Below are 21,670 nucleotides of genomic sequence, written 5' to 3'. Positions count from 1 at the left end.
AGTACTGCAATCGCTGCCATTGGATCTGCCTTTGAGATGTAGTGAGCCACGTCTCGTCAGACTGGAGGAAATGGAGATCAGCAGTGGGGTTGTAGAGTGTCAGAATGGATGTTTTTCGCATGCACCGGCTCATTCGAGCGTGGGTCTCGATACAAAAAATCTGGATTTGTGAAACATCATCTTGCGGAGAAGGTGTACCGCAAGGCCGCTACTCTATGCCCGAGAAACTTACTCGTTGATATGGAGATAGGGCCGTTCTATCATCTGCATCGGAGAGTGCCATTCATGTCCTGTCCTGAAAATAAAGTAAAAGGACTAGAGTGATGGCCGCAGAGCGTCAGAGCAGAAATTCATCACAACTGCCAGCGCGAATGAGCGTGACTCTTGAATGAAGATTGTGAGCAAGAGGTCTGCTTGGAGTCCAAAGGGTTAGGCTGGATCCACTGAATGTGACGAGATGACGAGGAAGATGGAAAGATAGTCAGGAAAATTGAGTTTTGTTCGCATGTGCCTCGTACTCTGGCGAGGCGCTTGACAATAGCTTTCTAGTCATCACTCAAGGAGTTGTTTTGCAGGCATATGTGGGAGCAATCAATACGTACCTTTTAAGCATTATGCTGGAGCTAGATATCGCGGCTTAGGAGTATGTGCATCTACAAGAGGAGAATCAGCGGCATGGAATAGAAGCAAGGGGGAAGCAATGTGTTTTGGAAAAGAAATCAGAGAGGAGCTTTGAAGTCATGCCTCAGCAGAGATAATATCTCAGTAGGGCCCTTTGTCGCTGAATCGGAACAAAAAGGTAGAAATTGGTCATCATATGCGGAGAGTGAAAACGCACTGCAAAGAGAAGGTGGGAGCATACCTCGATGCAAATCCTTTAAAACACTGCGATGGTGGCAAACGATTTCGATCGCAAAGATTCGAATGGAGCAGACAACGATCAACGATTATCAGCACGAGTTGAGGAGTGGAGTGACGCAGATCTCGTGGCATCTACACTGACCGCAGAGATTGACCGCAGATGTTGTTTCGGAAGGTCAGTGTTTGGGCTAGTCCGTAGAACCTGAGCATCGCGCATAATATAGCCCTCCGTTGTATGTGCTCGGAAACTTCGGGACCGGTGGGGCGGTTCGGGCATCTTCTACATGATTCCGGGATCCGAATTGGCGAAGACTTTGGAATCAGAAAAAGTAATCCAGTTGATAACGACGGCATGATCTGTAAGGAAGCATCTCTCGTGTGGGAAACGGTAGGCTTGCATTTTTGTGGAAGCATCGGGCAGATAAACAAGGGATCTAGGCAGTGTAGACTTGATTTATTTGCAGGGGAGATATCTGATTGCCAAACAAGTTAGCTGAGGCTTCGAAAATTTTCAATCAGGACGGACTAGATGACCAAACAGTCGAATCCCCGCTCTAGTTCCCATGAGAGTAGAAACCAACGCAAGGCAGCTTTTTGTGCTGTGGAGAATGGAAGCTTTGATTTATAGCGTCTTCGTTCTTGCCGATCAGGCAACAGTCAAGCTCTGACTCACCTATAGGAGGATAGATGAAGCCTCGAGGGCTAGCAAGATCCAAGGCGCAACTTCATTGCTTTTCACCGCAGTTGGTGGTGCTCCGTAGTAGCCGCTCTGAGCAGCTGAGCAGTCGAGCTCAGGCTCACTCTGTGAACAGTGAAAATTTGGCAGACAATCTGCGCGCAACGGTGAGGGGAGAATGAATCAGCGATGAGAACATTTTCGAAGCAGAACAGAATATGCGATGTTGCAAAAAGGTGTCGATGTTTGATCAAGACAAACAAAAGGCGAGCAGGGGTATGGTCCACTAGCGGGACTAAGCGAGCAGCCGGGCGGAAGCTAAGCCAATACGGGCAAGACGCAGTGATATTGGGGCAGCGACAACAGGGTCCACCAGATCAACACCTCCCAAGATTTTCAATTGCACTTGAGATGGACCTCTGCCCATCGCAATGAGACCAACGAATTGCGACAATCAAGCGCCAACAAGCAGGCTGCACGTCGAACAAGTTCCCCTTCGCACCCGTCGCTCGTCACACCTCAGCGCGCTGGGTGCCATGGCAATGGAGGGACAAGGATCAGGGCAACCGACATGGATCTGACCAGCCATCTCATCCACCACAACCAACCTCCCGCTCCAACCTCGCTGGCAATTACAGGCGCCATACAAAAACTGCCTGGCATCGCAGCCATTCTCCCCATCCCCACCTACCCACTTTCACACCACCCGCTGCTCCCAAACAGCAATCGCTTTTTTGCGTGGAGCACGTGTGGCTGTCTGTCTTCGCGCGCTAACAAAAGCTAAGCTTTTGTTTTTTCTGCGTCGAGCTGCCTGCACACTTGACCAAGCTGCCCCACTCCCCGGTCCATCTCCGCTTTGGGGTCGTCTGCGACGCTCACACTCCGTCGGCTGGACCACTTGTCGTCTGTATGTCTGCCTGTCTGCTGTACAGTGTCATAGAATTGTAAGTTTTGGCTGTCTTGGATACATGTGGGCGCAACACAAAACTAACACAAATCGCCAGATTGTGATACCCCGGATTCCCCGCTATTGTTTGCTCCCGTCCGCTCCATCTAGGTTCGATATACCGCACCATCATCGTCTGCATACATACCTGGCGAGAACGCCAAACGCAATTCCACTGCTTCACCATCGAAATACCACGCACGCCCAGCTCCAAAAGCCGCCGTAATCATGAAGCGCAACCTCGTCATCTTCGTCATCATCATCTCACTCTTCTCCGTCATCGCCATCATCGGCTACCTCATTTACCGGCTGCAATCGCGCGTCGGCTTTGCGCGCCCCACGGCCAGCGAGAGCGAGCAGAGCGAGGCATAGAGCCCCCCTGCCTGCTTTAATTCTCCACTTGTGGAGATTTCGACGACTTTTCGAGGAATACAGTCTATGATTGGACGCCCTGGTGTTTGGAGAAAGAGGAGAACAGGGTGTTCATACAAACACGCAGACGAATGTCTACGTGTCGTTGTTGTTGCAGGAGAGAGAGCATGAATGAGATACCCCATCCCCACCCCCCACCACGTACACACGAAACTGCTCACCATTCGAATTCCGGGTCATGAGACGACGACGGGCCATGACCGAGGACGAGTGGATGGACGGACGCATTCGCTTCGCATAATCCGCGCCGCGAGGACATCTTTCCCCTCTCTTTCCGCATATTCTCTCCCTTTCTTTTTTTTTTTTTGTTTTCTCTTTCCTATTCTGTATTGCACGGGACGACGGCAGGCGGCTGGAATTCAGGAGCCCCGTCGCCGCAGGAGACGCGGCATAACGATATTGCCCGGGATGGAAAGACGGAGGTGTGATTGGGACACGGCTAGATTTTGGGTTGGTCGGGAGCATGGGAGTCACGACGAGCGAAGAGCGGTGGAGTGCTCGCGGGATACATATACTGGCGAAGGCAAAGGCGACGGCTGTGGGCCTTGTCGAAAGAAGAAATCGAATCTTGAATCATTGTTGAAACGAGGTCTTTGTTGCTGCTGCTTTGCTTCGTTGTGCGATTGTGACGATTCAAAGCTAAGGAGAAAGGGCAAAGCTTCTCACAACCTCAAGGGTTGTACACTGGAAGGAATGAATGCTTCAACTACGCACTCTGCTACGCTTCGCCTCGCCATGCCACCAAGTTTGCGCCATCCCTCTTTTCCTCTTCAACGCCTGCCTCCTCTCACGCTATGCACCAAATCACGACGCCACCCAACAACGCCACCGCTTCCCCTCCCTCACTTTACGCCTTACTCTCCTTCCCACCCTCGGCCACCTTCTCATCAGCCCTAAACCTCAAACTAACACTATTAACGCAATGCCTCTCATCCGTCGGCGTCGGGTATCCCTCGCCCTTAAAAACATGTCCCAAATGGCCGCCGCAGTTGGCGCACGCAATCTCGGTGCGCTTCATGCCGAACGTGCTGTCCTCATGGCGCACCACGGCGCCGGGCAGCGTATCGAAAAAGGCCGGCCACCCGCAGCCGGACTTGAATTTGTGCGATGCCGTGTAGAGGGGCGCGGAGCACCCGGCGCATGTGTAGACGCCGGACGACGGCATGTGTTTGTCGTATTCGCCGCTGAAGGGGGCTTCGGTGCCTTGGGTGCGGAGGACGCGGAATTGCTCTGCGGTGACGGGCGTTAGCTTCAATTCTGTGTTCCTCATCCCTTCGATTTTCCCGCCACTGCTGACGTCGTCGTCGCTCATCTGCAAAGATACTTGCTCTGAAGAGGAGCGAGGACTGCCGGGGCGCCAACTCACCGGGCGACAAAACAGCCCGCCATTCCTCGTCGCTCTTCTGCACCGGGTACTGCGCCATGTCGCTGCTGTTGCGGCCGCCGCGCGAGCTGGATCCAAACAGCGCGCCGAGGAACGGGATCGAGGGTCCTGCACGCAGCGGCGTTGTGGCGAAGGCGAGACGCGGTGCTGCTCCTGGGAAGGCCGACGAAATGCGCCGCGCCGTGCTGTTGCTGAGGGTGTAGAAGGTTCGGACGAGTGTTGGGAAGGACGGGAAGCGCATGGAAGGGGTGGATATTGTTGTTGTTGTTGTTGTTTGCTGCTGGCTGTTGATTGACAGGTTGTGGGCAAGGTGAAGAGCGAGTGAGACGAAGAAAGTCGGAGGATCGTCTTGGTCTAGAGCTGTACATACTTATCGGATCGGCGTAGCTGCGTCATGGCGTCATCGGTTCATCCCTCCAGTCGCCCCGCAGCGAAAATACGGATCCCGGTCACTGGTACCGGCGTCTGTGTGGATTGAGCTTTGAGGAATGGCGGGAATTATTTCGATCAAATCACTGTCAACATCCCGTCGAAAGAATACATCTATTCTGTTCTCGTTGCCTTCATATTTCAACGGGGCCCACTGTGAACATCCGCCTCTTTCTCTCCCGGCAAGAGAATCTCATGCCCACTGCCCTCGCGCACCAAAGTTGCCAGGAAAGCTCCCGCGAGCGCAATGCACGCAAGCATCCACCAAGCGAGGCCTACGACACCAATCCTTAGACCCAAACCAAAGATCCAGCCGCCAATCATGGGTCCAAGAGTTCGCGTCCCGCTGCTGACTGACTGACCGATGCCATGAATCGTGCCCAAAACGCTGGGATGCGGGCAGCAATTGTTGATGAGGATGGTCGAGGAAGGCAGCGCAAAGGTCCGCCCGCCTACGACGAAGACCAAGGCTCCTGTTATGGCGATCCAGACCAGTGGGCCTGACGCTGGTTGAGGCGGGGGAGTCTTGGATGGAACGAGGGACAGGAAGGGGATGATGATGTACGCAACGGGGAAGAGGAGGAGAAAGATACGGTAACAGCGGACGGTGCCAAGTCTCGTACTCAATGGCGGATATACTATCAATTGAAGGGCCAGGCCGATGCAGCCGAGAATCGCCAGAGCCATGCCGATCCGCGCAGGAGGGAGTCCAAGGCCGCCGGTAAAGTTGAACGGCAGAGTCTGCGAATGGTGCGATGGCGGCACTGGATGCTTGGGATTGAAGCGCGAGGTCGAGAGGAAAACGAACCACAGGTTGTTGAATGTGCCAATGTGCCAGGCCAGGGTTGCGTGTGAGAAAAATGTTAGCACCACGTTTCGAGTAAAGATGCGCCTGAATGGTAGTTTCTGCGCAGGTGCAGGTCTCGAGGCCTGATACGAAGTGGGTTGTATTTGGGCACCGGGTCGACCATCTCGAGCAATGGTGGTGCTCTCTGTTGGGATTGGGTCATAGTCCTTCTTGGACCTTCCGAAACAAATTCGATGCCGAATCCAACGTCCGATGCGCAAACCGTAGTCGGGTTTGTCACGCAAAGCACCTAGAGTCTATTACTGTCAGCTCTGGCACTTGATTTTGGACATGTTCGAGGCCCAGTGCAAAAATGATGGCGCACACGTCCGCTGTTACCATGAGCAGTTGGCAGTTGAACGCTTCCTTCCTCCCTCCTTCCCTAGAATCGATCCGTCTGCATGCCAACTTTTGCACCAAGCCTCTGTGGTCGTTACTTACTTCTTCCATGCCAAAATAGATTGCACAGGCCGCAGAGAACAAGAACACGGCGCTCACGAGATTGGGTAGAGCATAAGGCCATCTCCGCATCCAGCCCACGCCGTCCTCGCCACCAAGCCACGAGCCTGGGCCAAAGAGCCAAGGATACGTGCCCACCGGGTCCGCAAGTATGCCACCAAGCAGAGGGCCAATAATGACACCAACGTTGAAAGTCATTGGCAAGAGGAGAAAGGCACGAGATTGAAATCTTTTCTCCCTGATAATCTCGGAAATCATCGTCCGCATGACACCAACATTGCCGTTTAAAGCTCCTCCAAGGCTCCTGAAGATCACGGCCGTGGTGAAGCTGTGCGAGAAGCCGAACCCGAGGGCCGCGATGGTTGTGCCGAGCAGGCCTATGAGAATGACTCTCTTTCGGCCGCCCCATTCAGAGTCGGCGACACGTCCCCAGAAGATGGCAGTGATGAACTGTGTGGCGCTAAAGGCCCCTTGGAGAATGCCAGCCTGGTACGAGATTGTCGAATCGGGAAGCGAAGGGTTGAAGCTTTTGAGTTGATAGAACATGTACGACTGGTGATAATCGAATCAGCTATGACGCTTGACAGTCTACTTGGTTTTCTCTAGTCGTAGCGCACAAAAACAGGGCTTGTTGAGAAGCATCCAAGCTCCTCACAGCGAGAAAAACATGAAACATTGAGCATTCCTTGAGAAATACATGCAACATCGGATTTGTAGGAAACATTGCTTACCTGGAGCGAAGTCTGGGTCAGAGGCTCCGATAGCCTTGCCAGTGTCAAAATCAACAGCTGGTCCTTGCGAGGAAGGGATCGCCATGTCACCGGTGGTTCCTTTGCTCTTTCTGCTTGCTCGTCCTCGTCGATGAGAGGTAGTCCAGTCGCTCGTACGGGAAAATCATCGTCTTCTAGGCTGCCATTCTCCCGCTGCGAAGTTCTTCCCAAGAGAGGCGTCTCTTCGTGGGCCCGTTGGCGTTCGTCTCTTTCGCCCGTGCCGTCATGAACACGAGATTCATTTGCGGGATTCACCATTTGACGACTTTGCCTACCGTCTTCTCAAGAGATGTGGAAGCTTCAAGGCATTGGTGATGGTGGATCAGAGGTTGAGCTGAATCGAAAAGTCGGTGGACAAAGCGCCATGGCACGCCATTTTGGTGGGCTGCGCGTGCGTGGGCGTGTATCCATGGCTGCAGGCGGTGCCGACACTGCCGTTGTGGCAAGCAGCACAATTGTGGCTAATTGCGGGCGCTAAGGCCTTCCAGAGAAAAGCATCATGATTGGTGTGAGATGGTTGATTTGTCGAATGTAGCGCTTCACGACGATGTTTTGCTGCCGTACATGTACATAGTCGAGGCCGCTGGTTGTTGTGGCAACGTCCTTGACAGCCGGCCAAATCTTTCTCCTGCCGACCTCCCTGACTCACAGGCCTGTCCACTCGTCGACAACTCACCGCATCGTCCTGTTTGTAGAGGCTTCCTTCGACGCTGAAGCAGCTATGGCATGAGCTCCTTTCCGCACCGAAGTCGGTTTGAATGAGAAATCGATGACCATGTCGTCGCTTTTCGGCTCCGGCAGCTTTTTCGACCATGTAATCCAGAAACATTGGCGGGCGAGCGGTACAGCGCTGTTTGTCGGATTTGACATTGAAATCCAGGGAAGAAGCCGTTGCTGTGAGTGATGAGCGAGGTGGCGATGGATCTCTCGTATGGAATCAATTGTCTTTTCCTTTGTCCATGGACAAGTCTCGTCAGCTTAGCCTTGTGTGGTTTTTTTTATTTTTTTTTTCTTTCTTTCTTTTTTTTCGATTTTTCGATTTTTCGCTGTTCTTTCTGCTGGCTGATTGCAATTCCGAAAGAAAAGGGGACATAATTCGGAGGGGTGACTGACGCCCACCGCAGCCCAGCAAGAGGAGTTAATGTTGTGGCCTGGTGGGTTGGTTGCTCTTGCCTCAAGTCGGCACCTTCCTCATGAAGGCGACCGACACAGCAGTTGAGTGCACCAAATATTCCCGCCCGCTCTATGCTTCCCTTTCCTTTTCTTTGACAACTGAAGACAACATTTACCACGGCCAGACTGGTCGCCTGCTCCGTTGGCGAAACAGTCATCATGGACGTCCATTCTTTGCTTCGCATCAAAGATGCTTGCGCGCATTATTTGTCCATTTTCTTCGCCACAGTTCTCCGGCGGCTCGCCATCTTCCATCAACGTCTACAAGAGGTCATCCCGAGTTATGACCTGCGGAGCATTTTCACTCTCATCAAAATCAACGTCTTGAAGCCCTTTGTCGTCGCAACAAATCACGAATTCTCTCCAGGAACATGGCTGTATCCCTTGAAGAACAACACGGCAAATGCGCTGAAGTTTCTCTCTAGCTCAGGCCATCACCTCCAAAACCGTGTCCTGGTGCCCGCATGGCCGAGCCTTGGAACCCTTTGCGACGCAGCTTCGGAACAAGTCAGGTCACTGGCCACGGATGTTTGGGTCTATCTTGACAACCACTTTGGTCGAGTCCTGACGTATGGACGCCAATACTTTGACTGGCTTCGAAATCTAACTCCAATCACGATGGTCCATCATTTGGTTCGCTTCGTCAAGACCGCCTCTCTCAAAGCCGACCTAGTCAAGACTGGCGTTGTCGACGAAAGCAAATCTCATCTCAAGAGACTGTCCAATGTCACACTCATCGAGCGGCCGCTGAGCGTGAGCGTGTACCTCGAAAACGCTACAAAAACAGGCATCTCGAGCTATAACAAAGCCAGGGACGTATTCGGCCACTTGAGTTGGGCATGCAGAATTCGGGAAGTCGTGCCCCGTTTCTGCGGGCACGCCTTCAGCATCGTCGCGGATTGTGTCCCTCTTTTGGTCAGCTTCGTTAGCGGTCTACTCGACACCGCGGCCGCTCTCATCGACTCATCGGAGACTTACCTTGCTTCACTGCTCATATTCTGCCAGACATGGATTTCAAGCTGTGCCAAGACCATCATATTAGGAGGGCTGTACCCAATGGCTAATCGACCGCTTCATTTCGCACTCTTTGCACTAGCAGGTCTTCTTGTACTCTGGATCGTCATGCACCTTCCTTGGTATAGACTGGCCAAAAGCTTCCATCTCAAGCTCAGGCTCCACTTTCCGCGAACCTCGAGAAGGCAATGCCGCGCTGAGCTGAAGAAGTTCGCCCTTTCGACCATCCGCCATACACTTTGTCTTCTTCAGACTGTTGCAAAGATATCCGCCGTCATCTTCTCTGCGCTCAGGTACTTTGTTTTGACACCCGTCGACGCGCTCATCCTCCTGGGGTTCGTCACAGCATACGTCTTCATGACCTCCTTGCGGATCATCGGTCGTTTCTCTCTGCTGGATCAGCTGAGCCTGGATATGAAACTCAGAAACAATATGCCTGGTGCTTGGGTCAAGTCCATGGACGAAGAGCCCTGCAAAGGTCTTTTCAGAAGCACTTTGCAGCTCCAGCCGTAAGTACATCCATGACACTGAACGGAAATGACCGAGCTGACAGCATTCTAGCCCCCGAGCGCCAACAACCTTCTCATCCCTCCCCAGGACCATCCGAAGCCGCATCTACGAGCTCGCCCTGACCGACCACAAAGGTTTCAAATGGGACAATCGCATGAAGACGCTGCGCTCCAACCTGTCGCCATCGCTCCTCCGCGTCTCCCACAACACGCGCCTATCCACGCTGCCCATCCCCTTCAACATGAACAAAATCACCATCGACACAGTCCCCAGAGCTCTGCAGCCCAGCCTGCCGCCAGAACTGCTGCGGCACCTGCCGCCGCAAGACCAACCCTGCGGTCGCGAGCAGCTGCTCGACCTGCTCTCATCACTGCGCATCCCCCGAGGATCCAGCCCGTCGACGTCTCCAACGCGCGCCAGCAGCCCCAGCTCCAGCGACGCCGACTCCGATACCGCCTCCCCGCCGCCCAGGCAGCCGCTCCCGCACATCGGCGCCCTGCTCAGGACGGGCTCGACGCCCTGGGTCGTCGAGATCCGCGAGCCCTACACGCGCGTTTGGTCTTTCGATATTGCTGCCATCGTCGCGCATTTGCCCCTCGCCCCCTCGCTCATCGTCAATTACACCGTCACAATCCCTCCCGGACCGCCGCGGCCTCTCTCCAAGGCGCAGCATCTCGCCCGCCAGCTGGCCGCTGCTGTGCACCAGGGGAGCGCCGATCGCCGCTTTCGCGTATACGTTGAAGGATTGCAGCATTGGGAGGAATTGGTGCAGAACAGCATCCTTGGGGCGGGCGAGTCCGAGGATGCGCACGGGTTTTTGGTTGAGGGCCCCACAGATCTGAGGCGTGAGATTGCGAGAGTGCAGCGCGCGGTTGAAAGAATCAATGTGCATTAGAGGTTGAGATGGAGTCTGAGAGAACTGGTGAGATGGTCGAAACTGTTGGAGGATCTTGTACATTACGAAATAGACAGCTCATTAAGCGTGGTGCCAGAATTGGGGGATACATGAACGTTGAAGGTAATGATGGAACATGCTTGTGGGAGTGATCAAAAGAGAGACTCGAATGCCTTTGGGCTAGGATAGAAAGAATTATTCAGGCTCATAAGAGCCCGAGAGATGCCAAAATTTCGTGCCGCCGCTTGAGAATGAAGTGAAAAAGTAAGTATGCTGACCCTGAACGCCATGTAAATCCCTGGGCCGCCCCTCCAGTCGCGCTGTGAACATTTGGCAGCAAGTCGCCGCATGTGAAATGAAGCAGCAAGCAAAAAGCGAGAATGACGAAATGCTGGGTATATAAGGCAAGCGATGAAGCAAAAGCAAGAGGTATATGGAAGCCGATATCAAAAGAAGGAAAAATGTCATCTGCTCGTCAAGTCGTTCGTGTGGTCTTCTAGACCGAATGTCCCCGCATGTGCCGGGCAGAGACCCATTTCTCGCGGGAAGGCAAAGAGTGAGGCTCTTCTTTGCTGAAAGCGTTCCTCAGAGTTGAGAAGGCTTGGCCGTGGTAACGCGCGGGATAGAATGCTTCTTCTTGGGCCAGCGGGTCAAGAAAGAGCGAGTCTTGGGCCCTGAGAAAGGGAGACGTGAGCATGGGCTTGATCTTGTAGAGAACGATGCCGGCCACTAAGACGATCGCGGTCAAGGAGGTCCAGAGAGCAAACCGTGCCCATGTGAATTCGGGTGAAGGGATTAAGAGGCTCGGCTCGAGGTTGAATACCCGGCCCAGGATGATGAGATCCACAGACTCTACCCAGGTGGCAGCACCTGGAAGTCTTGTCAGCCATATAGTTAGTAAGTACAATGCCTCCTTGGACGTACCGGCACTACAAGCAAGAGCAGCAGCCAAAACAATGCTCACTCTGCTCACTATGATTATGGCCAGAGAGAGACCCAACCAAGTTGCAAGGACTGATCCGATACCGGCGAAGGGGAGAGCTTTGATCTTTTGTGAATTCTCTTCGATGACATGTTGCTGGGCAAGCAGGCTAGTTCCTATGGCGGTCTGGTTTTCCATGATAAGAGTTTGGATCTGCATTTCGTGAGTAACGTGTCTATGTTCTGGCAGGGTGACACCTGGATACGTACCTCTTGGAATGCTCGCTGGCCCTCAAGAGCTTGCTGGACCAACAGAAGTTGTTGCTTCACGAATTCCTCGACACCCAGGACTCGCTCGGCCAAGTCACGGACGGTGATATCCCGCACGTTCTCTAGGGCATTCTGGACGATGTCCACCTGGCCCTGGTGGTGGCTCAAAGCAGTGTCCAGGGAAGCTGCACGCTCGTTGTCCTTGGCAATCGCATTGTCGAAGATTTGGGTTAGCCCATTTTGAAATTGCCGAACCCGCGCTCCTGCATCTTTCAGATTCTAGGGCGAATTAGCATCGTTGGCAATGATGGATAAGCAACCATACCAGATCGAGAGTATCTGCATCATTTCTAAAAGCGTCAAAGTACTTCTGGAACCCAAGAAGCGCCGATTGTGCCGAAGACTCGAATTTGGCGAAGATGTTGGTAACGACGTGGTCCGATTGTGCCAAAGCGGCTTCGTTTTTGGAGATGACCTCTGATTGGAATTGATGTGCTGCTTCTGTGAAGGCACTTTGCTGGTTGAAAGCGGCTTGCACTTCGTGAATGATCTGGGCCAAAGATTCGGCTGCGCCTGATTGAGCGTCGATAGCTTCTCTCAATTTCCTGAGGTACTCATCTGTTGTATAGTAAGAGGATGACCTTCTCGTGGGCACAGGTTGCAGCCCCATGGACACTTACCGTTTTCCACCGCCACCCTGCTTGCTTGACAAATGATGATGGCGTTGGATCTCGCATTGCTGAAACTGGTCCAGCGCTGCGGATGGTTAAAGAGGGCATTGGCGCAAGTCTTCAACTCCTGCTGAGTGAAGTCTGGATAGCAGAGGCGCCTTGGTCTACCTTTTGTCTGCTTCATGTAACGGTAAATAAAACCTCTTGGCTGGGAACTTCTGCACGCGTCCGTTGAAGGAACGAACGGGTTGCATTCTCGGGGAACGCCATCCTTGATGCCTTGCAACTCACAGACAGCCAATCTGGCCGAGTATTCCTTTTTGATCGCGTCCATGGGGCTCTGAGAGACGGATTGAGAATCGGGGCCGGTCATCAGATCAAGCGATTGACACGAGTCGATCAAAGTCGATGTTGCGAGCTGCTGACATGCAGGCGAAGACTCCATGTCACGGATACGTTTCTGGGCCACCTCGAAGACCTGAGGCTCAAAGACTGGCGCGCGGAGGAGCATGTCAACCAGAGTGTCGGAGTAGACGTCGGGCGAAGTGAGAACTGCATTTTCAATGCTTGAAGGAGCGACTGCGGCGTCAGCGGTCAGAATCAGGGTAGTAATCAGAGTCGATGGCAACAAGATCCAAAATTGCGTGAGCATGATGGATAGCGACAGAAAGGATGGCGAAGATCAAGATCAAGGCGCTGAGAGTTGTCAGCCAGGTAGCAGCCGTGTCTCAAGTTGTTTGCGGCCTAATCAGAGTTGGCATTCAGTCCTTCACCTCCCGTCGCAAACGACCAGTCGATGAGGCGATTGGGTTCGACCGATCATTGACCTCGAGGTGTGAAAGGGAGAGGGACGAAGACATGGGACGAAAGAGGGACGACTTCAGTCCAGCGCGGGCGTGTCGAGTCTCGCGAGGCAGTCGCGTCGCACGTGATGACGGAAAATCTTCGGATTACTCAAAGCCGTCCGTCGACAATGCCGCGTCGGATCGCCCTCTGAGCGACTTCCGCCGCCATTGAAGACGACACCATGTTCTCCACCGCAAGACGGCGCTGCCTTCAAACGGCCAGCTCATGCGCGCCCTCGAGTCTATCGACGTCTACCATCCAACCCTCAAGGTTTGCGCTCTCGAGCGCCGCACCGAAAGCTTTCAGCACCTCGACACCATGCCGGTCAAAGATTGGACGCCAGCCTTTGTTTTTGCCGCCAGAAGTCCAATTTGAAGTTACGCAACCACCAAAGTCGAAGAAACTCAAGATATCTATTCGCGATGAGGCTGGCGTCACTGTCCATGTGAAAGGACCGTTGGGGGAGCTGTCATATACCGTCCCTTCTTTTGTACAGATCACGCGGGAGACTCCAAACAGTCCACCTCGCATTGCCGTCCTGGATGCCAATGAGAGATGTCAAAGAGAGATGTGGGGTACGTCAACTCCTGTAGAAGTCCAATCTGCTCCCATGACAACGGTGAAATCGAGCCAGCCCGGTTGTACCTGAGAGCATTCGACAATACAGTAGAGAAATACACGTCATTCAAAGGCTTACATATCAATCTGCAGGTACTGTTCACAGATATCTTCATAACATGGTCCTCGGTGTGTCGGAAGGTCATACGGCGATCCTCCGTCTTGTCGGTGTCGGTTACCGTGCATCCATCGAGGACTCCGCTACGACGGTCCCGACCGAATACCCCGGCCAGAAGTTCGTCAACCTCAAGGTCAACTACTCGCATCCTGTCGAAGTGGCAGTACCGCTGGGTGTAAAGGCTAGCACCCCTCAACCTACTCGCATTCTGCTAGAAGGCCCCGATAAGGAAGCTGTCATGAGCTGCGCGGCAGAGATTAGATCGTGGAGGAAACCGGAACCGTACAAGGGCAAGGGCATTTTCGTCAATGATGAGACGATCAAGCTCAAGTCGAAGAAGATCAAATAAGCATTGAAAAGAGCCTGCAGGGTCTGCTCTGCAATTGTATCTTTTTAAACGGGTATACCTTGCACTTTTTTGGTCCAATTCAGGAGACCATTTTGGCGTACAAAATTCTAAGATTTCAAGCAGCCTTTGCGGCCAGCACCTCCTTCACAACCTCCAAGACCTTGCCGTGCACAGCTTTGGGCGCGGCAACAACTCCAGAGTTGTCCCTCAAAGTTCGGCCAATGCTAAAGTCCAGCCTCATGCCATTGGCATCAGTAACCTGGCCGCCGGCCTCCCGAACGATGAGGTCGCCTGCGGCGTGGTCCCAAATCTTCTCCTCATAACCCTTCTTGACGGGAAGACGCAGGTAGATGTCGCCAGCGCCACGCGCAATCGAGGCGTACTTGGCCTGGGAGTCCATGCGGACACTCTCCTTCGTGATACCCAACTTTTGAGCAATCTGTGCCTGGTCACTGTGCGAAGAGTGGCCTGCTTCGACACTCTCGCAAAATGTGGCTTGCGAAATGTCCGAGATGGGCTTCATGGAGATGGGCCGGCTGGCCTGAAGGGCGCCATCGGTAAGTGGGCGAGAAGTGGCGCCCTGTCCCTCAACAGCGCTAAAGAGCACACCCCGACCTTCACCAGTTTGGTCTTCTCCAATGCCGGCGTCTAGAGGCGCAGAGTCATCGACGGGAAGGTTGGGGCAGCCCAGAACACCAACTTTGACCTCACCATCGACCATCAGGGCCAGGCAGACGGCGTATTGACCTCCGCGGAGGAAGCCCTTGGTGCCATCAATGGGATCCAAAGCCCAAATTCTGCCCTTGGGACCACCGGCGCTCCGACCCAGGTCAATGGCATCACACATGGCATTTGCGCTAGTGATGGGACCACCAAGAAGCTTCTCCGATCCCTCATCAGCAAGCTTGCTTTTTTGTACCAATTCCCAGATTTGCTCCCTCAGATTCGTATTCTCCCTAAGCTCAGTAGCTTCTTCTTCGCCGACAATCTCGTCGTTGGGAAAGTTGGCGTGGATGGCACTGATGATGAGTGCTTGGGCTCCAAAGTCGCCAATAGTGACGGGTGACTTGTCGTCCTTGGAGACAGTTCCCTTGGCCTTCTCGTTGAAGACGCGCTTGGTGAGGAGAACGGCGCGCTGGACGGCCAGCTGGGCAACCTCGAGCTCTTTTTCGTAGGCCATGGTAGTGATATTGCGGTGTTGGTTTAGCGTGGTGGACGCGGGAGTGGCTTTTGGGAGTTGAGGACCGAGGTGTCGAGCGAAGATGGAAAGACGCGCAGAAAAAGTGGTGAGCAGTGAGAACGCCAGGACTGCAGCAGATACAGCAATGATGAAAAGGGAGAAACGTGAAGAGTAGAGAGGGCCCTTCATGTAATCTGTACAGTGCCTGAGCTCTTGGTAGTGGGGCAGAATTGCAGGGTCGGGGGTCTACGAAAGTCGGAAGAAACGCCGCTGATCGCCCGAGCAACCATCAAGTAACGCGTACCATCTTCCTCCAACCATTCTCACTATTTCTCTCTGCATGACGTTGAATACTTTGATTTTTCGCTGATCTTTGGAGCGAGAACCACCTGCTGCCCCAACCCCTCAGTCCACCTCGAACAGCCTGTGAATCGCTCTCCAACAACGACGGCTTGCCATCTAGAAACAATCGACGCCGCTGTGGTCACTCGTTAGCTCAGCTCAGACTCTCTCGCGCCCACCGTTGATCATATACGCCCTTGCCCCCGCCCAGGGCACCCAGAATGGCTGCACTCACCACCTCGAAGCGGAAGTTCCACAAGATACTCGAAAACATCTCCGCCAGCGCTTCATCCACTACGCTCCACCGCTCTCGCGACAAGCATGTGTCAACGGTCTCTCTCGCCGGCGGATTAAAGGAACCACCTTCGAAACGATCCCGGACCTCAATGGATAGTGTCTCCGTCACGTCTGGCGACGCCGATCGCCTCGGCACGGCTGGTAGCACCAACTCTCGCATGGCCACTCCTGGATCGCAAGGGAGGTTGTCCTTGGCACAACGAGCGAAGAGCGTGCGTTTGGTCGGCAAGAACCAGGACAAGGGGAAGCAGACCCAGGAGCAAAAGAAGCCGCCGAATTACACGCCTTGGAATCATGATGCCTTCGTCGAACGCCTCAAGACCTTCGCCGACGTGAAGCTTTGGTCGCCTAAACCGGACAAACTCAGCGAGGTGGAATGGGCAAAGAGGGGTTGGATTTGTGAGGGATTCAACACGGTGGCTTGCAAAGGAGGCTGTGAGAAGCGGATCGTGGTGAAGCTTGAGCCCAAGAAAGGCGGCGCAGACGAAGAGGCGTTGGACCAAGAAGTTGACGAATCGCTTGTGGAGAGGTATGCCACACTCATCATAGACGGGCATGAGGAAGGATGTCTTTGGCGCCGGGGAGGCTGCAAAGGTTTGGTCCATCCTCAATCACCACCAGGCCACCTACTGACAAAAACCAGACGACATCTACCACGTCCCAATGGCAAACTATGAGGATCATGTCAAACCAGGTCTCATTGACCGACACAAGTCACTGCTCAACGTTCGATTTCAGCTGCCTCCGCTCAAGAATCTTCAATTCCCTGGAAGAGAACCGGAAAAGCTGGAGAAGGCATTGCCGGAAGAGCTGACCCAACAACTGTCATCCGAAAACTTCGAGACAACTGCACCGGATGACGGAACGGATCAGACCGACTTGGAAAAGCGACTTCAACTCTTTGCTCTCTACGGCTGGTACGGAGAAGAGCGGGGCAAATACTCGATCGTATCCTGCAAAGAATGCCACCAGAGGACTGGTCTCTGGTTGTACACGGGCGACGACAAATTGGACCTTGTGGAAGCTCATCGAGTCCACTGTCCATGGCAGAATCCTGAATCGCAGGGCGGAGGTAAAGCCCTTTGGCACCATCTCCAGAATCGTCTGATCACTCGCCTGCGACACGAAACTGAATCGATCGCACCGACTGAGATTTCTACAGTCTCTACTCTTGATAACACCAGTGTGAGGCCTGCCAGTTCGGTCGCTGACTCGGAGACGGCCGACAAGAATCGGCTTCACAGACTGAAGAAGGCCATGAAAGGCTTCGGAAGGTTGAAAAAGTGATCAAGCGCGAAAGCTGGCCAACGGAGGCGTCTTGGCCACGCATGATGGTCCCAACCGTGAGGCTGGACTCGACTGGGACCTGATTTGCTGTGACGAAAAGGATTCCCTACTGCATTATCCGTATTTAATATCAAAGATTTCGACGTGCTCAAAGCCTCTCTGAGTCTCCTAACAAGCAAGTTTCTCCACCGGACATCAGCCAGCAACCAATCTACTCCAACCTTTACTTTTGACTTGTCCGGGTGGGTCCATTGAATATACCCAAGGTCTCCAGAAGTCTTAAAAAGACCAGAACAATGGATCGAAGGATGTTCTCCATGGCAGCTGGATCGTCATTCGTGGTGTCACGTGCGCTAGGGTTTCCACAGCGAAATAGAAGCTTCGAACTACAACTTGTTTCTATGCATACATTTTTCTGGGTTCCTGCGCTTTCTGACAACGTCTTGCAAAAGGAAACATCTCCGAGAGCAAGTCAAGCGTCGCGCTACCACATTGCATGGATTACTCAGTCTGCTGACAAAGCCACGCCCCTTACAGAAGTGCCGTTCGTCGCTTTTGATTCACGGACCCCAATGCAGCTTTCAACTCCTAAACAACCATGCCTGGAAGTCAAGCCACCATTCTTTCCGCCATATCGCCTGAATTTCGCTTCGGACATGTCTCAAAACGCCCAGCTCTACCGATACCGGCCCTTGCGCTCGACAGTGACCACGAGGCTGGTGCTGATCTAGCCTGCCGGGAGCACGACGTCAGGGATCGCCATTGAACTGATAGAGGCATTCCCGACTGGTCTCACCAAGTATGATGCGCTCTCGTACACCTGGGGCGACAATAAGCTCGACAAATCCGTCATTTGCAAGGGCCGAAGATTGTCCATAACAAGCAACCTACATCAGGCACTCAAAAGATTTCGGCACCCTACAGAAATTGTGACTATGTGGATTGACCAACTTTGTATTGACCAGGACACCATTCTGGAGCGCAATCGCCGGGTCTCCTTTATGGGGCGCATCTTTGAGTGTGCACAGAAGGTTGTGATTTGGCTAGGCGAAGACATGCAGGTTGAGTCAAACAGTGGTGCCAAATTAGACCTTAAACCGGGCTTGCGACTTGCCAAACAAATTCTGGATATGCTCCAAGATGAGCGGGAACTCAAATTCAACTGGGAATGCATGATCGATCACCCGGGCGTTTTGCCAAAGGCTGGAAGCAAGGCTTGGCAGGCACTTGCAGCGGTACTGCGCCGACCCTGGTTTATGAGAATGTGGATTATTCAGGAGGTGATACTGTCTTCACAAATTGAGGTGGTCTGTGGCCGTTCAGTGTTTACATGGGAAGAGATGAGCCGAATTGTTGGGTATCTCGACTGTGAGGAATACGGAAGCAGTAACGGCAATTCTTCGACTGTGGCCGAGTTACCTTTTACCAGAATCAACCGAATGAAGGAACAACATAGAAGAGAGGGAACGCCCGATCTGTTCGACCTATTGATGAGATGTCGACGTCAAACGTCATCGGATCCTCGAGACAAAATCTTTGCTCTGCTTGAGCTGGGCCAGCATGAGACGGATCCAGACTACTCAAAGACTACAAGGAATGTCTACACTGAGTTTGAGTCATCTGTAGTCCGAGATGCACAGCGGACGAGGAGTTGCTGCGACCATGCCCTCGAAAATCCATGCTACATGGGCTGCTGTAGCGGAGGATCAAAGGACAGGCAAAGATTCGAACGAATCACTACCATGCTCCGTTGTGCAGGGTCGATCAATCAAAGCCAGGAGCTGCCAACTTGGGTTCCAGATTGGAGTGTCAATCTCAAGCTGCAGCCATTTGACTTTGGTGGCTGCCAGGAGCAAAAATCCCACGCATACGCTCTTGGGGAACTCCGTGTCAAACATGACGCGAGTCTTTCTCTTCCGGGTAGGATATATGATACGATCAAAGCCGCGGGCTCCCTGCAACTCGACTTTGGAAACATTTCGGATCCCAAAGCTGAACGAGCGCTGATAGCTCGGTGGTACTGCGAGTGCGAGGCGATCGCTGGGGAAAACCACCTGGCCTATCCCACCAGCGGAAAACCATCGCACACGGTTTTGATGAAAATTTTGGACAGGTGTGGCGTCGTCATAGAGAACATTACTCGACCGCAGTCGCCACACGAACACCCTGCCAAGTTCAGCCGGCCATCTTTCACTCATGAGTACCCCCGTCGTTCTTCAGGCAATTTGATCGACCTCCATGGATTCTACCTGAGAGCCACTACGAATCCAAAATGGGAGTCGCTGTAGGGCGAGTACTCTTCGCGACCACATGCGGATGGATGGGGCTAGCCCCGTTCGGTACCAGGGATGGAGATGTCATCTTCGTCATGTTGAGCTGCAACATTCCCTTTGTTCTCAGACCAGCTGAAGGTGGATTCGTGTTGATTGGAGTGCTACACGTACGGAATCATGGGAAAGCAAGATAATTTCGGCAAGGACATTGCTGTGCGAGACGTCGTCATCATTTGAAAGTCGTCCGCTGTTTTCGGAAACCGGAACTGCTCTTGAACGAGTACGCCGCACAGCGCATCTATGCGAATTTTGGCCGGGGTCCTGCTCGACCACCTTTATGCAAGGGTCAAGGTCATGGTCTGGGTTGGAATGGTTCGTCCCACGCCTGGCGTTTCTGGCACAGCTACGAACCTGGAAATTTTCTCTTCAGCTGCAGGGTCCGATCAGGACCAATTGTGCTTGAGGATCTGCAAGCACACGGGTTATGTCATGCATCTTCTTCAGGGCACGTTATCGCAGACATGCACACCAAAAACCGGACAGCATGTCCTCGTGCTTGGAGCCAACAGAGTTGTTATTCCGGGCCCGTTCTCGTCTGAGAGAACAGACCAGCTTGGCTGAGGGGCTCTCACGGTCTGGCCTGGGTTGATTGAGATTTCAGGTCCCAGTTGATGAAGGCGGTCTACAACTCCACATGACGAGATGTTACTGCGCGAAATACAGACGTGATTGGCGCAATTTCAACCTCGACCCAAGCCGCTCTGATCATAATATCATCAATCATTCGACTCGACATGACAAGATGAACGAAATTAGCTTGAATGAGGTTCTGTTTTTCATTCTGACATATTGGAATCTTTTTCCAAAGGAAAGGTACTTTCGCGTCCATGGGGTTGATTTTTCTTACCGCGGCCCGGTGGGATAATCTCCTCGTGCATAAAGTTGACAGACGGCATGCACGTTCGGAAAGCGTCTCCGCAAAAGAGCGGCACGGCAATTGAACGGGCTTTGCCGCCGCAACCAACCAACCAGGCCTGCAGCGTCGCCAGCGGAGCATTCTGAGGAGAAGGAGTAGCGTCACGTTTGTTATGCGCCAGCGCAGAAGCATCATAAGGATCGCGCGCTACGCTCGGCTCTTTTGGGTAACAGTCGCGCTCTTGAATAGACATTCAAGCGCCATTAGTCCGGCATGGCTGGAATTGATCATGATAGCTGCTGCTATTGTTTTTCTGTCAGTCAACCATCGGGGCAAAGAGAGTCGGTGAAGCGGCAAGGCAACAAACCACATCAAAAATGGAAGGAGAGATCCAATTCGCCAGGGAGCGGGTCCGGAGGCTCAGCAGTGACGTTCGACGGAACAGGCGGTTGACAGATCACTTTTCTCACGTGTCCATCCTCGCTTGTTGTTAGGCTGATTTCTGGACGCATCGTCGAGTCATTCTGCAGCAGCACGGGAAGAGGAGTTGGCTTCAAAATACTACCGTCTTTTGTGATGTAGCAAATTCCCTCTCAGCGCCTGGGGTCATGGTGCTATTGGCCGCCTGTGATAGTGACGACACACCATCACGAGTATCAATTTTTTCTGCGTTCCTCCCTGGTCTGGTGTCTTGCCTTGCATGCCGCCTCTTGGCCGCAGAGCAATGAAGCCGGCAGACAGGAGACGGCCGCCTCAAAAACTGGTAATCACTGGTCGAGGCAAAGGAAGACAGCATTTTCAGACAAGCAATCCGGACTTGTCGACAAATTGTTTGAGGTTGGCTGTCTGCATACCGCTGCCAAGTATCAATCCACGCACCTCATCATTCACAGCCACGAGATTCCTGTATGTGCTCTGCTTGCCGCCGCCCACGCAACATGAGGCCCAAAACTCTATCGCGCGCTTGTGCTACTTTTGGCGTCAATGGGGAACCTTGCGAGGCTCTTGACCGGCGGCACCTTCAGGCTATGCGGGGGCCTTTTGGCGAGCAATCGGTGATGATTGTCTTTGCATCTCTCATGCATGCTGGTGAAATAGATCCATGGAGTGGGGCTCGTTGCCAATTGCATGGCGGCGGGACGAGATAGCCCCCTTACACTGCTGGCAGTGGAGCGAGTTGAAATGA

General features: G+C 53.2%; 9 protein-coding genes across 9 annotated transcripts; 4 read left to right on the top strand and 5 right to left on the bottom strand.

Annotated features, from left to right (window-relative positions):
* Positions 1-3,762: 3,762 nt before the first annotated feature.
* On the bottom strand, positions 3,763-4,695 carry IWZ02DRAFT_480590 (methionine-R-sulfoxide reductase-like protein SelR; the record flags this gene model as incomplete). Its single annotated transcript, XM_066769110.1, has 3 exons — positions 3,763-4,244; positions 4,282-4,583; positions 4,670-4,695. The coding sequence occupies 3 exons, from the start codon at positions 4,693-4,695 to the stop codon at positions 3,763-3,765; spliced, it is 810 nt and encodes a 269-aa protein (XP_066624708.1).
* Positions 4,696-4,772: 77 nt separating this feature from the next.
* Positions 4,773-7,342, bottom strand: IWZ02DRAFT_447075 (MFS transporter). Its single transcript, XM_066767263.1, has 3 exons — positions 6,766-7,342; positions 6,017-6,586; positions 4,773-5,832 (listed from the first exon to the last, which is right to left on the bottom strand). The coding sequence occupies exons 1-3, from the start codon at positions 7,060-7,062 to the stop codon at positions 4,870-4,872; spliced, it is 1,830 nt and encodes a 609-aa protein (XP_066624707.1). The 5' UTR covers positions 7,063-7,342; the 3' UTR covers positions 4,773-4,869.
* A 656-nt stretch (positions 7,343-7,998) lies between these two features.
* IWZ02DRAFT_212063 (uncharacterized protein) lies at positions 7,999-10,494 on the top strand. Its single transcript, XM_066762703.1, has 2 exons — positions 7,999-9,500; positions 9,553-10,494. Exons 1-2 carry the CDS (start codon positions 8,137-8,139, stop codon positions 10,394-10,396), a joined length of 2,208 nt encoding a protein of 735 aa, XP_066624706.1. The 5' UTR covers positions 7,999-8,136; the 3' UTR covers positions 10,397-10,494.
* An 864-nt stretch (positions 10,495-11,358) lies between these two features.
* Positions 11,359-13,130, bottom strand: IWZ02DRAFT_212034 (uncharacterized protein). The gene is made up of 3 exons (XM_066762702.1): positions 12,268-13,130; positions 11,913-12,205; positions 11,359-11,866 (listed from the first exon to the last, which is right to left on the bottom strand). Exons 1-3 carry the CDS (start codon positions 12,908-12,910, stop codon positions 11,495-11,497), a joined length of 1,308 nt encoding a protein of 435 aa, XP_066624705.1. The 5' UTR covers positions 12,911-13,130; the 3' UTR covers positions 11,359-11,494.
* Positions 13,131-13,285: 155 nt separating this feature from the next.
* On the top strand, positions 13,286-14,189 carry IWZ02DRAFT_373907 (mitochondrial 54S ribosomal protein uL6m; the record flags this gene model as incomplete). Its single annotated transcript, XM_066764732.1, has 2 exons — positions 13,286-13,679; positions 13,816-14,189. The coding sequence occupies 2 exons, from the start codon at positions 13,286-13,288 to the stop codon at positions 14,187-14,189; spliced, it is 768 nt and encodes a 255-aa protein (XP_066624704.1).
* Positions 14,190-14,304: 115 nt separating this feature from the next.
* Positions 14,305-15,369, bottom strand: IWZ02DRAFT_373846 (3',5'-bisphosphate nucleotidase-like protein; the record flags this gene model as incomplete). Its single annotated transcript, XM_066764726.1, has 1 exon — positions 14,305-15,369. The coding sequence occupies one exon, from the start codon at positions 15,367-15,369 to the stop codon at positions 14,305-14,307; it is 1,065 nt and encodes a 354-aa protein (XP_066624703.1).
* Positions 15,370-15,650: 281 nt separating this feature from the next.
* On the top strand, positions 15,651-17,443 carry IWZ02DRAFT_212031 (C3HC zinc finger-like-domain-containing protein). The gene is made up of 3 exons (XM_066762701.1): positions 15,651-16,602; positions 16,652-17,080; positions 17,171-17,443. Exons 1-3 carry the CDS (start codon positions 15,933-15,935, stop codon positions 17,293-17,295), a joined length of 1,224 nt encoding a protein of 407 aa, XP_066624702.1. The 5' UTR covers positions 15,651-15,932; the 3' UTR covers positions 17,296-17,443.
* Positions 17,444-18,095: 652 nt separating this feature from the next.
* On the top strand, positions 18,096-18,575 carry IWZ02DRAFT_361916 (heterokaryon incompatibility; the record flags this gene model as incomplete). Its single annotated transcript, XM_066764336.1, has 1 exon — positions 18,096-18,575. A coding segment is annotated over one exon (480 nt), but the record flags the coding sequence as incomplete, so codon positions are not given.
* Positions 18,576-20,219: 1,644 nt separating this feature from the next.
* Positions 20,220-20,931, bottom strand: IWZ02DRAFT_211748 (uncharacterized protein). The gene has a single exon (XM_066762699.1). It carries the CDS (start codon positions 20,677-20,679, stop codon positions 20,251-20,253), a length of 429 nt encoding a protein of 142 aa, XP_066624700.1. The 5' UTR covers positions 20,680-20,931; the 3' UTR covers positions 20,220-20,250.
* Between the last annotated feature and the right edge of the window lie 739 nt (positions 20,932-21,670).

Source organism: Phyllosticta citriasiana (genome assembly GCF_038021145.1).
Source record: "Phyllosticta citriasiana strain CBS 120426 chromosome Unknown IWZ02scaffold_4, whole genome shotgun sequence".
Taxonomy (NCBI): domain Eukaryota; kingdom Fungi; phylum Ascomycota; class Dothideomycetes; order Botryosphaeriales; family Phyllostictaceae; genus Phyllosticta; species Phyllosticta citriasiana.
The sequence above is the reverse complement of the archived record's forward strand: the minus strand, read 5'-3'. Positions and strand labels throughout refer to the sequence as shown.

Bases quoted from the DNA above. Each gene is read 5' to 3' on its own strand.
- IWZ02DRAFT_447075 (XM_066767263.1), bottom strand. From the start codon at position 7,062: ATGGTGAATCCCGCAAATGAATCTCGTGTTCATGACGGCACGGGCGAA. The intron at 6,587-6,765 runs GTAAGCAATGTT...GATTATCACCAG, and splicing joins TGACCCAGACTTCGCTCCAG to TCGTACATGTTCTATCAACT. The intron at 5,833-6,016 runs GTAAGTAACGAC...TGACAGTAATAG, and splicing joins TCTATTTTGGCATGGAAGAA to ACTCTAGGTGCTTTGCGTGA.
- IWZ02DRAFT_212063 (XM_066762703.1), top strand. From the start codon at position 8,137: ATGGACGTCCATTCTTTGCTTCGCATCAAAGATGCTTGCGCGCATTAT. The intron at 9,501-9,552 runs GTAAGTACATCC...ACAGCATTCTAG, and splicing joins AGCACTTTGCAGCTCCAGCC to CCCCCGAGCGCCAACAACCT.
- IWZ02DRAFT_212034 (XM_066762702.1), bottom strand. From the start codon at position 12,910: ATGCTCACGCAATTTTGGATCTTGTTGCCATCGACTCTGATTACTACC. The intron at 12,206-12,267 runs GTAAGTGTCCAT...ACTATACAACAG, and splicing joins CAGGGTGGCGGTGGAAAACG to ATGAGTACCTCAGGAAATTG. The intron at 11,867-11,912 runs GTATGGTTGCTT...AATTCGCCCTAG, and splicing joins ATGCAGATACTCTCGATCTG to AATCTGAAAGATGCAGGAGC.
- IWZ02DRAFT_212031 (XM_066762701.1), top strand. From the start codon at position 15,933: ATGGCTGCACTCACCACCTCGAAGCGGAAGTTCCACAAGATACTCGAA. The intron at 16,603-16,651 runs GTTTGGTCCATC...GACAAAAACCAG, and splicing joins GCGCCGGGGAGGCTGCAAAG to ACGACATCTACCACGTCCCA. The intron at 17,081-17,170 runs GTAAAGCCCTTT...AGATTTCTACAG, and splicing joins TCCTGAATCGCAGGGCGGAG to TCTCTACTCTTGATAACACC.
- IWZ02DRAFT_211748 (XM_066762699.1), bottom strand. From the start codon at position 20,679: ATGATGCTTCTGCGCTGGCGCATAACAAACGTGACGCTACTCCTTCTC.